The 16,039-nt window shown below is 41.1% G+C and overlaps 1 protein-coding gene across 1 annotated transcript; it reads right to left on the bottom strand.

Annotated features, from left to right (window-relative positions):
• Positions 1 to 9,979: 9,979 nt before the first annotated feature.
• On the bottom strand, positions 9,980 to 15,793 carry foxj1a (forkhead box J1a). Its single transcript, XM_041778392.1, has 3 exons — positions 15,685 to 15,793; positions 14,344 to 14,988; positions 9,980 to 11,352 (listed from the first exon to the last, which is right to left on the bottom strand). The coding sequence occupies exons 2-3, from the start codon at positions 14,905 to 14,907 to the stop codon at positions 10,489 to 10,491; spliced, it is 1,428 nt and encodes a 475-aa protein (XP_041634326.1). The 5' UTR covers positions 14,908 to 14,988; positions 15,685 to 15,793; the 3' UTR covers positions 9,980 to 10,488.
• Positions 15,794 to 16,039: the final 246 nt, after the last annotated feature.

Raw genomic sequence — 16,039 nt, 5'->3', positions numbered from 1 at the left:
AAGGCCCTTTACTTGGTCCCTACATTTTCTTTCCTTTTAATTATAAAATTCCAACTTTTCAAACTCACAAAATCTTTTTGTGTGTGTGTAAATTAACAACTTTTTCACGTGACTATCTTTTTCTTAATTTCAAACTTTTAAGACCAAAAATGTAAAATGTAAAGTTTTTTTCTTATCTTGTAAATGTATGTCTTTTTAAACAGGAAAATTTAAAGGGGTTTCATGTCAATAAATGATTTTTTAACACCTCAAGTGTTTTCTGATAAATATTGACTTTTAGAAATTGAAAATTTTAAGATTTTTTTCCAGTGAACTTAAGACTTCAAAAACTCAAAAATGTCATTTTTTATTATAAATGACCAACTTCAGAACTTGAAAATGTTGAGTTTTTTTTTTTTTGTAAATTTATGACTTCTTAAAATCAAAAGTTTTGATTTTTTCAGTAAATATAAAGCTTTTTAAACTGGAAAATTCAAATTAATTCATGTCAATTCATGACTTTTTGACTTTAACATTTCAAGATTTTTTCTTGTAAAATGACAACTTCTCATTTTTTCCTTCTTAAAATGTTTGACTTTTTATACTAGAAAATTTCAAGTTTTTCTCATAAATTTATGACTTCTTAAATAAAAAAATGTCAGTTTGTGTGTTTGTGGGGGGTAGGTTAACTGCTTTTAAAACTTGGGGGTGTTTTTGTAAATTTATGATTTTAAACTGGAGAATGTCACGATATTTCATCTCAATTTATTACCTTTTGTAACTTGAAATTTTCAAGGTTTTTTTCCTCCTAAACTTAAAAGTTCTTAAATTTAAAAAAACTAAGGTTTTATGAATAAATAAATAAAATTACAACTCTTAAACGTGAAAATGTTTGGGGTGTTTCTTTTAAATAAATTAACACTTTTTTTCTCAAAAATGTTTGCCAATTTATTCTTGAAAATTTCAAGTTTTTCTTGTAAATCTATTTATCACTATGGCTTATTATTATTTCTAATTTCTCAGATTGACCCTATTATAACAGTTTTTGTTGAAAACAGTACTTATTTTTAAATCCCTAGTAAATTACATAAGTGGGCAGAGCTGAGCAGCACATCTTTGCTCAATCTGAAAATATCTAGTGGAGCCACAATATTACAGGTAGTGAGACAACACACAACCAATGACTGACAATTAAGGATGGTCCATTACAAGTAAGCAGTAAAAAACATGACTGAGATACAGCAACAGAAGAGCAGTTTCCAACATCTAGTTTTTCCAAGGCAGTGATGAACATTTTTTTATATGGCACATGGTTCAGGCTATAAAAGTTGTTTAAGTTTAGTCATTTTATTAAATCAATGTATGCATTTCTACTAAATGATGACATAAAAACACTACATATTGTACAATTAATGATTTGTTTTTCCTCTGTGTATTTAGATAAATTAATGGGGATGAAAAAAAATTGAGGCATTCTGATTTACCTGATTTTGCATACCTACCTTTGCTGGGATAAAAAGACTTTCACAGACCTTTCAGACATTTACCTTCTACATTTACAGAGGAAAAGGCTCATCCTCTGGCGCTGGTTTCAAGTGTTCTAAAGTGGAGAGAACAAATTGTACAATAGTTGAAGTAAAGAGTCTGTTTATGTAACAGGAGGCCGTCAGCGGAGCCTCATTTTGGTAAGGTAAGCTGAACTTTCACAATCACCAACACTGTAATAAATCTGAGGCTCCATCCTGCCTCTCTTTCTGTCTGCTACACCATCCCTCCACAGCCCTAATCAGCCTCGCTACAACCAGTCACAGACCCTCACCCATTCCTGCCCCTCCCAATCCCCCTTCCTGCCCTACATGACAATGGTACCAGCAGTCACCCAGGAAACAGGCCTTTCATTAGCTGTGTGATAAAAAAGATGTATTCCCCGTCTCTTTTCTGTCTACTTTTTTCACATCTTTGTTGTTCTGCGGGAACCTGAAGGTAAGCTTCAGTTGGACTACTGAGGGCTGCAGCAGCTCTTAGTGGAATCCCTCACCATCATTAATGTTCATGCTGTAACACTCTCCAGTTAAACACCAGTGTAAACTTTGGGTGACTGCAGAGAACTGTCCTTTCTACCTGGGCCTCATGACAAATAATACTTTCATTACTTTAAGACCTCCCAGAGTCTATATCTCTGAATTATCCGCCTGAACTTTAACTCAGTATACTGGTCTTCAAAAGTAGGAAGATGCACTCAATACATTTACATGACGTTAAACGCCTAGTTTTATTGTGTAAGTCTGACTAAAAATGGACTGCTAAAATATGTGTAAACACATTAAGTGTGCTTGTCAAAGTTGGACAAACACACCTAGATAAGTAAATGAGGATCCATTTATCCTTGCATTTCCAGTATACAGCTCAATCGACTCCCATTCTATGCATATTCCGTAATTCCTAGTTTGACCTGGAAGTAGTGCAGCATAAAGGAAGCCAGGAAGAAAGATAAAGGTACAAGTTAAAGCTGTACTATGGAAATAAGAAGACATATGTGAACATGATCCAGAAAGGCCGCTGTCTTCTCTGGGCCAGAGCTTGTTCAAAATGGACTGAGGCAAAATGGAAAACTGTTCTGTGGTCAGATGAATAAAAAATTTTCCACAGATAACATTCTTCTTCTGAAACTCCAGCGACTGGTCTCCTCACTTCCCAGATGTTGACTGTTGTTAAATGAAGACTGGATGCTACACGATGGTAAACATGGCAGTGTCCCAACTTTTTTGAGAAGTGTTGCTGTCGTCAAATTCAAAATAAGCCAGTATTTTTCATGAAAATGGAAAATGTCTGTATTTCAACATCTGATATGCTTTTTATGTTCTATTGTGAATAAAACGGACTGAGGCAAAATGGAAAACTGTTCTGTGGTCAGACGGATCAAAATTTGAAATTTTCTGTGAACCAAACTAAGAAGGACCATCCAGCTTGTTATCAGCGCACAGTTCAAAAGCCTGCATCTCTGGTGGTGTGGGGTTACTTTCGGGCCTATGGCGCGATTAGCCTTCACGTCTGGAAAGGAACTATCAATGCCGTATAGTATGTGGAGGTTTTGGAGCGACATATGCTCCCATCCAGACATCACTTTCAGGGAAGACCTTACATATTTCAGGAAGACAATGCTAAACCACATCCATCACAACAGCATGGCTTTCCTATGGAAGAGTCCGGATGCTGAACCAGCTGGCCTACAGTTCAGACCAGGAGTGTCAAATTGAATCACAACAGGGGCTCACTATCTTGAGAGCATAACAGGGTCAACATTCAGCCATAAACTGTCTGTCACCAGTAATGAAACGAAGGAAAAAGTATTGATGATACATGATATTGAGATTAAAAATGTCAAAATTATACATTTAAAGGCTCAAAAACTGAGATAAAAAGTCCAGCTTATTGGTCAAAAAGGTCAAAACATGACATTAATAGTCAAAATAAAGTTTTTAAAGGCAAATATCTGACTTAGAAACTCAAAATCACAAGTTTTTCTCTAGGTTAGAATATAAAAAATAAATAAATTCATGAGTTTAAAAGGCAAAAATAAGAGATAAAATCCGAAATAATGAGTTAAAAAGGCAACAACAAAAAAGAGATTAAAGCCAAAATGATACATTTAAAAGGTCAAAATGTGAGATAACATTCCAAATCATGAGTTTCAAAGGTCAAAATATGACTTAAAATCTAAAAGTGTCAATCTCGAAGGTTAAAATATGAGATACAAAGTTTAAAACTATAAGTTTAAGTCATAATTGTGAGATGCAAAATTAAAAATATGAAGTGAAAACACAAATTAATTTTTTCCCCACATTCTTAACTTTTAATTGAATTATTTTACTCTTTCTTTTTTTCAAATTTTGATGATTTAACAAGGAAATTTAAACAACAAGGTTAAATTTACATTTTTATCTTCGAGGAAATCTACAGACGTCATACCAGCGGGTCATTTATAATAATAATATGACATGATCTTGCGGGCCGGGTATAACTGTACCATGGGCCACATTTGGCCCCCGGGCCTTGAGTTTGACACCCCTAGTCCAGACCTTTCACCAATAGAAAACATTTAAAATGTCTGGCAAAGAAGACCAATAACTGTTGCAAAAAAGGCTAAGAAGAGATCAAACCCAAAATCAATAGATCAATGTTATTTATCACGCTGAAGATGTCTGTCTCTGTTATCAGTCATCCTGAATGTGGTTACCCAAAGACTTTTCCAAAAGGACTTTGTTAAGGTTCTTGAAGACGTTTCACCTCTCCTCTTAAAGACTTTTGGAGGAGAGGGGATCGTCTTCAAGAACCTCAACAAAGTCCAGTTGGCCTATTTGGATCAAGCTTTGAATACATTCAGAAGAGTTCAGATTCCCTGCAGCATATCATTAGCTCGATGGTTTATGTGACAGCAAACGTCAGCCCAGAGGTTTCAGTATCCTCCTTCCAAAACTCACACCCGTTGAAACCTGTGGCTGCATCATCATCCTGGTCACATCAGGCGTTTGTGATTAGCACTTTCAGTTTGCAGCGTTTCTGGGTTGGAACAAGCACTGAGGGTTAGCGTTTCACCGGGAGGCTCCTCTTACCTGCGGCCGTCAGCAGGCCTAGGGAATAATACCTGCTTCAGGTTACCACGGGCCTCTCGTCTAACCTAGCCTGCCACATTATCATCATAAGCCCTGCCATCCAGCTGGAGATCCAAGTCCAGCAGGTAATAGCTGTCCAGGGGGGCTTGTGCTAGGGGGGAGGGGATACGTCAGCTCCTCTTTCCAGGAAAAAAAAACTCTCTGGTTGGGCATGAAGACGCAGCATCCTGCCCTTCCAGCAGAGTGTTGGGTGTCCATTTTGAACAGGTGTACTGTTACAGGCCTTCATTTCCCAGTCATCATTACCTCATAAGTGACCACAGACAGACACGCTCACTGACAGAAAGCCTGTCTATTCACGCACCAGGGGGGACGCAGGCTTCTTAAATTCTATGTATTTGCATTTGATTACTGCGCCTATTCATATGACTCCCTGAACGCGAGCCACAGAGCTAATCTGCAGCAGGGTCAGAGAGAGAGACGGTGTGGTCTGAAGCGGGGCAGACAGGCGGTGATATATGGGGCCGTGGGACACTTGTCCCTGTTAGACCCCACACCGACCCAATGAAGTACCACAGATCCAAGCGCCATGGGGGAACAAGAGTCTGACTGAGCACAGACAAAGCCCTGAAAGAGAAACCCAGCCACCCCCTGCTACTATTACCCATCCACTGCCTGATCACAGCAAGACACCCGAAAGAGATGAGCAGGAAAAGACCAACGTAAATCTCATGTACAGGGACACTAAAGGGGAGGGGGTGGGGACAAAGAAGAAAACAAGACTAGAAGGGCTACTGCAGCTCAATCAGGCTGGAAGCAAAGGCTCTTTGAGTCGAATAAGAACATTAGGAACCACCAGTGTCACTACAATTTAAACCAACACAATTAATGACTTGATGGATGCACAACAGGAAGAGTCAAAGGGTAACCAAAATAATAGGATTTGCACTAAAGGCACCATGAAAATCTGTACTGAATGTCTTTGTAGCTTCTCCAATGGCTGTCAAAATATTTTTCATTCTGAACCACAAATTAGACGGAACCTCTGTCCAATCAACCTCCAAGATTTTTTTTTGTAAGGTTCTGCCCTTCTTAAACCCGATGAATAGGGTGGTGCCCAAATGATACGAAATCCACTGTAAGGGAAATGTATTCAGTCGCCTGACTGTCACACCAACAGGGACTGTAATGGTATTGTATTCAAATACATGCACATGGCCTTCCTTTTGCAGCTACAACAGCCTCTACTCTTCTTGAAATGCTTTCCTCTAGATTTTGAAGTGTTGCCGTGGGAACTTGTACCCATTTATTCTGACAAGAAGGCCTAGTTCACAATTAGTTCATAACAGAGGTGCTCGATGAAGTTGAGGTCAAGGTTCTGTGCAGACAAGTCAAGTTCTTCCACACCAAACTCATCAAACCATATCTTTAAGTCCTTGCTTTGTGCACTGGGACACAGTCATGTTGGAACAGATGAGGGCCTTCCCCAAACTGTTGCCACAAAGTTGAAAGCATAGTATTCTCCAGAATGTGTTGGTACGCCTAAGCATTAAGATTGTCTTTCACTGGTGATAAGGGGCCTGGCCCAAACCCCGAAAATCATCCCCATACCATTACCCCTCCTCCACCAAACTTTACAGTTAGTACAACGCAGTCAGGCAACATTCTTCCAACATCCGTCAAACCCAGACTCCACAGAACACGTTTCCAGTGCTCCACAGTCCAGTGTTGCCATCTGCAATGGCATTGGACTTGGTGATGTGAGGCTTGCATGCAGAAACCCATTCCATGAAGCTGCTGCCTCACAGTTTCTACGTTTACATTACTGCCAGTGGAAGTTCAGCACTCTTCAGCTATGGAATCAGCAGAACATTGGCGATTTTCAAGCTCCTTAGCAGTTGTTGACCCTGCTCTGTGATCTTACGTGGTCTTCGGCTTTATGGCTGGGTTGCTGTTGCTCCTACACGCTTCCACTTTCTAATAATATCACTTAGAGTTGACTGTGGAGGGATGACATTTCATGAACTGTCTTTTTGCAAAGGTGGCAACAGGTTTGATTAAAACTCCTGATTAAATAATTTACAGGTGTGGCCAAATACTTTTTGTCCATATAGTGTAAATCCCATGCCATGGATGTGAGCAACAGTATCTGGTAAAACCTTGAGCACCAATAATGTCATAATTAGGATAGGAATATTCATCCAGTATTTCTGAAATACTCTGAGTCACCAAAACAAACACGATGGTGGTGGGAAAGTCAGAGGATAACTAAAGCCAGCAGTATTAACCCTCAGAGGAAAGTGAATTCCATGGTCTGTTGGTCCATCTATCTTAACCCCTTATTGGACATGAGGCAGGGTACACCCTGGATCACCATATTCACACCTACAGGAAATTTAGTCACCCATTAACCCACTGAGCATGACTTTAGAGTGTGGGAGAAAGCCGGAGTACCTGGAGGGAACCTACAAAGACACCACACAGGAAGGCACCTGTCTGGTCAAACAGTCGAACATGACTATAAATAATTAATCAACATGCAATAATCCTTATTTTTCTTTATTTGTCAAAGAAAATTGAAAACAAAAGCAAAAAAGTAAAAGAATCTGTTCTCTGACATCACAGAAACAATCATGAGGTAAAATGAAAACATTTTAAAGTGTTTATTAGTAAGAGAAGAGCTAATACACAATCATTTCATGGGTTCTTTGTCTTTAAGAAGAGTCCTTTGTCCTAAAAGAGCACGTTAACACCTCGTAATACACAACAGAGTGAAACTGGTCCCTCTAAAGTAAACTGCATGGACAGCCTTCTACAACTGAATGTAATGTACAGGAAGTATCAATGTACACTGATTGCACTATAACACACTTTAGAGAGAGAGAAAAAAAAAAAGGAGCAAAAAATGGGCCTTAATGTGAGCTTGTGTTCATATGAAGTGATTTGGTGAAGTTAGTCAGCTTCCAGTGTAACATATCACAGCTTCATCATCAGTATTTGTACCAATAACATCTCCAAAGGGAAAAATCCAGACATTTCCTCAAAACACAGCCACCCCGTCCAGCCCCAAGTGTTGTTCTTGGCACGTAAAAGGTCAGGTATTCATTTACAAGCTTCCTTAACCAACCATTTTAAGGTGTTACAAGGTCTTACCTGGAGAATTTTGCCTTTAGCTCTTTCATTTCCATACCAACACTAGTTCTCATCTGTGAGCTCTGACCCTAACCCTAACCTTTACCTGATCCCTAACACTGCTGGATCGTGGTATCTCTGTCGAAGTCCAATGTTAACCATCTAAGATGATCTCTGTTTTCTTGGGAACAGGGAGGCTGCATAGTCCTAATAATTCTACTTAAACTGCTCCTACTGGAATATGCATACAGAGAAAAGTTAGTACCAAAACCCAATGGAAAAAAATTCAATCACATGTACACCAAACATCATTTGGCACATATCTTATTTATCATCATAGTGCTGCTGTCACAATATATACAGACATATTTACTCAATTTCAGCAACAAATATCCTGTAAAAGGAAATGCATCTCTGTCAGAGATAGTCCTATCATTAATGCTGTAGATCTTATGCCTTCTTTGATGTAAAAAATCAGCTTGATGGAGCATATCACAAAATATTTTTCATATAGTAAACAGAGGCCATGATATACCATCAACACACCAGTTTATACTGGTATACAAAAACAGATATGCGGTTGTTTAATCAGAGCAAACAAATTACGAGAGAGGTGGCTTAGTCTGAACAGGAGGCCAATTGAGCATATCCCCACTTTCTGTCAGTGTTTAAAGGTATAATATGTGATCGTTCAAACATTTAGGCAAACATATCCCAACTAAATATATCACTGAGTAATGCCTTCATACAGTTTATTAAACTCTCTCTACGTTTGTTTTTCTCAGCTCTGTGTTCACACTGATGGAACGGCACTTCCTTCTGCTTGTTTATGTTTTAGGTTTCACCCAAGGCTCCAACACTTTTCATACTTTCTTTTACCAAACCCTCCCTCCCATTTGCACTATTAGCCCTGCCATCCCCAGTCATGCACTTTATAAAGGGACCATGTATAATGTTAAAGTGAAATGTTGCCGTTTGCTGCATCGTCCCAGAGTTCGCTTAAAGCTAATTCACATCTACAGTCCCTTGCCAGGGCACAGTTAAAACACCACATTTGCTCTGTATGAGCACAGGCCAAAGTGTGAAAGCATATGGTGAAACTCAATCCAGATCCTGTCATAACTGTGGAGTGTAAAAGAATTATAATAATTTATGATCTTGAATGTTCTACCTTGGGATGTGCACGGTTAGCCAGCTATACAGTTACATTCATATCAAATTAGCTGGAGCAGGATTTACGAGTCGGTTAAACTTATTACCCATCATTTTTATCAACACGGGCCTAAATTACCAGTCAAATGCTCTCTAAAACTGTAAAGAAGCCACCACTAGTAGCCGCTGTGGCTTCCGTTAATGGCCACTGCCTTCCTGTCGGAGCTTTCCCCAGCACTTAGCCGGACGTAAACATGAGAAGCCTAGCAGTTAGCATGTCATAAGAACAGTGCTGTATGACTGTTTTTAACTAGAAAATGGAAATAAAGTGGTATGCAGGTTGTCAAGGGTCATTCTCACGTATAACTACTTAACTCAATTAAAAAGAAGCTGCATATCAAAGCATGATATATTCTGAAAAGGGGAACAAAGGCTGGTGGAGCTAGCCGCTAACGTTAGCCACGCTCTATACAGCATACAAGGCTGATAACATACCTGCTGACATAGCAACCCTGTGATGAATATGGCTGTTTGCAAAGTATTTTCTCCTCTTTAGACTACTCGGTTATATGCAATCTAAAAGGACGTTTAGCTGGGAATAGGGAAATAGACACCTGAAAGTTTTAATACCAAATGAACAGCCTCTAGGGTGTAGTAAAAACACAGATCCATAGGGTCTGCTAAGCTGCATCTCCATGCTGTCTCCATCTTTTTAATCTTTGGTGTTTCTGGTGTTATGAAGCTGAAGTTGGAACCCATATACAGCGCCTTCAGTCCTGCACTGGGTGCAGGTTCAAATTCTGATTCCAGTTCTGTTAGTTGCGCATCTTCCTCTACATCCCCATCTTTCCTGTCTCTCTTTAGCTGTCCGATCAAAATAAAGGCAAAATCCTGAATATGGTAAAGAAAAATGTTTGATTTAAAAAAATCCAAAAGACCAAATCAACTTTGGGCTGTATATCTGAGTGGAGATCTGTCCTACAAATTGCTGCACTTGGTTGTTACACTGAGGGAGTGGTGCTAAAGCTCCTGGACATTTACTCTGAAAGTGGCATATTATACCTTTAAACTGCTCCATAACTCAAAGGATTTAAAATAATGGCATCATGCAAATGAAAACTCACAATTTCACTGTTTTTCCTAATGCTAATGCAGTTAAAATACTTGTATTATTTGGACTGGAACCCCAAATCCAAGATGGCGGCCATTAAAGTGAATGATCAGAATGAATGCCTAGTACATAAGCCATTCCAAATTGTCCCGGTTGGGCACTGGGATAGACCAGTAGCTACATGGGAAAGCAGCACAACCCCCAGCTAATTTAATACACCCAAGCTACAAACATGTCACTAGAAAAGCTATTTTGTGATTCCCAAAAATGTCTTCAATGCATTATTGTTTTTAATTTGCTGATGTGCCCTGTTGTTGTACATCATGGCATTTTTGTTCTGCAGGCATTGTAAAAGTACATCCAGCATGAATCAACATAAAATGTCATTTAAAACACTTTCAACATTTTAAAAAGGACAATAAAAGTTGCTTGAGTGTAAAAAGAGTCTGTTAATCCCTTAAAGGGTAGCCAAGAGTTTGCCGTGTGAAAGAAGACACAACCTCAAAGTAGGGTGTCAATCCGAGTGCTTGGGTCTCCACCCAGTGAGGCTCCGAGGTCAAACAGCTGGTCCAGGTTGACGTTGGAGCTACAGAGGAAGTCATTACGGCCTTGCTCTTCTTCCTCTGGCCAGGGGCTTTCGAGGAACGCCGTGGCGAGGAAGGTCTCCTCATCAAAGTCTGACACGTCATTACTCCTTTGCGTTTCAACCAACACGTGGATGTCTGATGTCCCTGGTGGGGCTTCAACAGGGGAGATGTGAGTGCCCCGAACTGTCAGGTCCTCCTCTTTCATGATGGGGCTCAGGGGTTCTCCGCCGTCCAAACTGAGCTCACCACTGAGGGCCGAGTCTAAAAGGGCATCCCAGTCGAAGTCTCCCTTCAGAGGTTCTATCTCTTTTGGGTCGTCTGCGGAGAGCAGAGGGGAGCTGGAACGTCGTGGGGCTTTGGCACCATTTCTGGAGCCCTGTGGCTGTTTCCTCTTCTGCCCACTTCTTCCCCTGACCACAGGCCAGGACCCCAGCATTGTCCCTTCAGCAAGATGAGGATCCCAGTTCTGGTCAGCACCAGTTGCCTCTTCGAACTCCTGGAGTAGCCTGTGGGACTCTGGATTGATTGACAGGCCATTAACACCTTCTGTGGGCCTGCAGAGGCCTCGGACCTGGGGCTGAAGGTTGACTCTGAGCCTGTTCTGAAAGGCTGGGTTGATTTGGACTGGAGGCATTCGCCTCTTCTTGTAGGCACCACTCAGGAGACGCTCGGAATACTGAGGGTCGATCTTCCAGAAACCACCTTTCCCTGGCTCGTCCTTCTGTCGTGGCACCTTGATGAAGCACTTGTTGAGCGACAGGTTGTGTCGGATGGAGTTCTAGAAACATAAAAAGCATGACTTGACACAGGCTTAATCAAACTTACTTTGGAAACAACCCTACAGGAACTGGTCACACTTTGGGAGAGATGCCCATTGGTTCTCTTACTGGAAGTATGGCAAGAACACTGACGTCATTCCAATCTCTATTTGTGAAATTAGATGCTACAGCTGGATGGCATAGCTAATATGCCAATACTGGAAATTGGAGGAACCAGCAAGCCCCTGAACTATCAAAAAGAAAAAACTGATTTTCCTATTGTTGCAAGGCAGTTTGAGGATTTATTTTGTGTCTAAGCAATCAGTTTGGGAACCGACCTGCTTTCTGACACACTGCCTAAAAGAATAAAATGGAGGAATGATGATGAATAAAGAAAATGACTTCAGCTTACGTATGTCTGTTTATCAAGCCTAAAACTTCATTGGCTTATTTGTTCGTACAGCCAATATTTACAGCTGATACAGGCAGAAATTTTCATATCTGTCAATATGATATTTCTCTTTTCAGGCTAATATCTGCCGATACCAATATCATACTAATAATTTCATGCATCCCTATCAAAAACCAGTGGGTTATATCTTTGAGAAAATATCCATGTTTATACAGTTAATACTTTTTGATGCCTCTAGCTGAACACGCTAGAGCATCACAAACATTTAAAATCTGATAACCAATGGTTAATCTCCTGCTTCCCTATCTTATGTACAAACTATTACATATGGATCCAAATAAAAAGATTGGGAAAAATGCAGATCCAGAGAATTCAAAACTGTAGTCCACAAACCAATCGGTGAGGCCATAATGGCTGGTCCATTTCTATAGAAAGTCCAAGGACACAAGACTTGAATAATCTTAATCAAAGTCTCTTAGTATCTTTGCAACATTTGGATTTTCATCCAATCTAGCCCCAAAGAAGAGTAGATCTGCCAGTGACTATGTGACTATGATAAGGTGGCTGCTGCATTATCCCGTACGATGCCAAAGCATGGCAGTCATTTTAACTTAATTTTAATTTTTTTTGCTTAAGTTCAGAAATAAAAGTAGTTCCTAAGCATCGCAAAGGGTGGACAGCCAACCACATCTTTCTTGAAACAATTACATCATACAGAGCATAGCCACTTATGCCGCATGTGCGAAATAAACCAAAACAACAATGGCGGATTACGGGGTTGTGTTCGTGCTGCAGAGGTTATTGGGCTTACTAAGGCTTTTACAGCAAAATGTGATGTTCTGTTGCCACCACGGAGAACAGCAGACACCAGACGTTCTTAAATCCACTGCAGAGAACAACCAGAAGGGCAACCAGGAGAAAGTTTGGGGTGTGTAATCTTTAATCTTGTTCTCTCTTTTGGTGCATTTCCGTGGCAGCATTTCAGTGCCACTTACAGGCTTGATATATATACTACAACGTTTTCAGTGTTTTCAATGGTTTCCAGTGGTTCCATGCTTAGGTGGACAGTTTCTGAAATGATCCTGTGTTTACGGAAAACTTTTTCATGTATCGTTTTTGTCTCCGTGTGGACAAGGCCTAAGTTAGCTTAAGGGCACGAGTGACAGTCGTGCATCCGCAGTCAAGGCCGCCTATAAGGGGGGATAAAGGCGAGAGCTTTCTGGGCCCCAGTCAAACTGGGGGCCCATGGAGGTCAGGAAAATCACGATCTATTGTAAAATTAAGCTGTGACAACCATATTTTATACATAATATTGATGATAATCACTCTTACGAAAACAACAAAAAGAGGTTACAGAGTGGCAAAATGGATTAGAAGTGGCAAAAAATGGGAAAACAGTGGCAAAATAGGTGGGGAAAATGGTGAAAAGTGGTTAAAAAGTGGCAAAATAGGCAAAAAGTGACAAAAATCAGTGAAAAGAGGCAACAGGTTACAGAGTAAAAAAGGCAAAGTGAGGCTGACATGGATTAAAAGCAGCAAAAAAGTGGCAAAATGGATGTCTATATTATGAAAATGGGTTCAAAAGAAGCAAAAGTGTTTTAAAAGTTGTTAAAACTGGTTATAATTAGAAATAAAGTGGAAAAACTGTGGCAAAAATGGGCAGAAAGAGTGCAGGGCCTCCATAAATTCACATTAATGCATTCATTCATTTAACTTCACAGCCTCCCTTCACTGGAGTCTAAATGGAGCTGTAACCCAATGACCTTTGTTAAATATTATCTGCCCCATGCACGGCCTTACAATAACAAAACGCTCTGAAACGTCTGGGCCAGGCGCTGGAACACGGGAGTACAGCTAACAGCTTCATCAATCATTTATCTGGCAAAATTAAACTTTTCTTGAAAATTCCTGCCCCTTCTGAGCGGGAATTCGTCACCCAGCCATCTCTTGTTTTGCTGAAGCAGAAAAACCAGTGAGGTATGTCGTCCAGGGACTGCCACTGAGAGAGTCAATCTGTAGAGACTAGTGCTCGTTTAAACCTGCTTTTTAGGGATTTTTGCCTACAAGGTTTAGTGTTAAGCCTGATTTTACATACATTTTCCCATTTGATATCCTTGTTCTTCCCTATTTTTAGTATTACTCTGATTGAGGGGGCTCAGCTGTGAATCAAACATCTCATTCCTACTTGTTTATTCCTCTTGGCAAGCCCAAATCACTTTCTTGCTCCTTTAATAGCCTTTCACAGGTTCACATGGCTTTCTGCCTCAACAAAAGATTAAAATTGTGGGCTAGTTTAGGTTTTCATTGTGTTTTCTATGAATGTTTGCACTCCTTATGGTCATTACAGTTATTAATCCTTCACAGCTAGCTCAATAATCCTTCTTTTGGCTGTGGCAGCAGGCCCTGGACTCTCTGTATGCTGGATTTTTCTTCTCTGGTAGTAAAAGAAAATCTTGCCTCCAGCTGTGATTTGACCTCAGTGCAGAAAGAGAGCCTGACAAAAACTCATTTTCTAACAATGGAAAGCGTGTTGGCATCCTTTGTGTACATTGTGTGAGCTAATTTGTCTACTTGTGCGTGTGTGTGTGTGGTCTTTTACCTGCCAGGTGGGGTCAGCGTGCCTGTAGTAGCAGAAGTTGTCAGTGATCCACTTGTAGATGCAGGACAGAGTGATTTTGCTCTTCTTGCTTGCCTGCATGGCCATGCAGATGAGCGTGGCGTACGAGTATGGCGGCTTAATGTGCGCGTTGGTCTTGTAGTCCACCTCATCCGGACAGTGACCGTGCGCCACGATACCAGGGAGGGGCTGCAGCCTGCTGTAGGCCGCAGCTGTGGGCTTCCCAGGGGTCAGGGGCATTCCCATGGAGGCGGGGTCCCCAGCCAGCGGGGAGGCCGGGGCGTCGGAGCCGAGCGGATGGTGTCCGAACAGGTGCGGCTGGTGGTGGGACTGATGCGGCACGTTGGCACCGAGGATGGAGAACTCCTGCAGCCACTGCAGGCTGGTGAGGCTGTCGTCCAGGTTGACGGAGCTGCAGCAGCTGCTCGTGCTGGTGTTGTGCTTGGCGTTGTCTCGCTCCTCAGCCTGCGCAGCGGCGGTCACCACCTCCTCCTCCAGCCCCACCGAGCCTTCGGGCCACGGGTCTGCGCAGCTCAGAGACAGCATGGCTCAGTCTATCCAACACTTCTCTCCTCTTTGTCAGCCAGCTCCTTCTCCTCCTCCACCTCCTCCTCCCGCTGCCACCTCCTGACAGGGCCGAAAATATACACCCAGCTTCAACAAAGTGCGAGACTGCAGGACAATGACCTGTGCCCTATTTGAAAACAGAGCCTCTGTGTGCGTAAAGATTCCAGTTTCTCATTGAAATTCTACAGCCAGTCACACTTTGATCTAACGAAACAACGTAGAAAAACAACAGAGTATTCTAAACATTTAAACCCCGACTTTAATGCGCAGAAACCTTTTCTTTCTGCCTTGGAACTTTCCGGAAACTCTCTATTACGCACTTGACGCACAGTGCAGAAAAGAGCGCACGGTTAAACTAGAGGCGTTGAAAATCCATCACGTGTATTTTTTTCAAGAATTGATGAATTGGCACTTTTTTAAATCACTAAAATATATCATTTTTATTGTTTCGACTTCCTGTTTATCTTAAATTCGATGAAATTTGCACATCTTCCATGCGTAAAACTCGCTTATGAGGCAGCTGGAACGTGCTCCTGTTTACTTAAGACCATAAAAGTGAAAAATATCTTACATATAAATTAACCTTTATCCAGAAATAGTAAAAGTTATTAACATAATAGTTGTTTGCTAAATAATGAATAAAGCTCAGGTCTTCTTACGCAAACGCGTTTAAGGCCTTCTCCTGCCGTGACGATCATGCGTAAAACACCCAGAGGATAAATTTTGAATCCTTTGAAAAGAAAAGTTAAAACTTACCTTCTATCTGCTGTAATTTTGAGCAGAAGAACCCTTTAAATCCACAATCTAGCAGCACGTATCGCCCGTTTCTCCTGCGTCTTGACGCGCACCTGTCGTCAGATCGTTGGTGAAATAAAGATGAAAAGAAATTCCTGTGCACTGAGTGTTTGGCGCTGTGCTGGCCGCTTCTTCTCCTCCGTGGAGGTCTTAGTAACGGGTGTCAGCGGGCTGCAGGATCCGTCGGGGAGGCAGTTTAATACCTGGTTGCAGGAGGTTTGTCCAGCAACCATAGAAACGGTACACCCCCCTTGTAAACAGATTCCTGCTCCTCCATTGGCCTCCTGGTTTCTATAGAGCTACATTTTTAATCACC

This window comes from Cheilinus undulatus, linkage group 21 (assembly GCF_018320785.1).
Source record: "Cheilinus undulatus linkage group 21, ASM1832078v1, whole genome shotgun sequence".
Taxonomy (NCBI): domain Eukaryota; kingdom Metazoa; phylum Chordata; class Actinopteri; order Labriformes; family Labridae; genus Cheilinus; species Cheilinus undulatus.
Note: the sequence above shows the minus strand (reverse complement) of the source record. Positions and strands in the feature narration are given on the sequence as shown.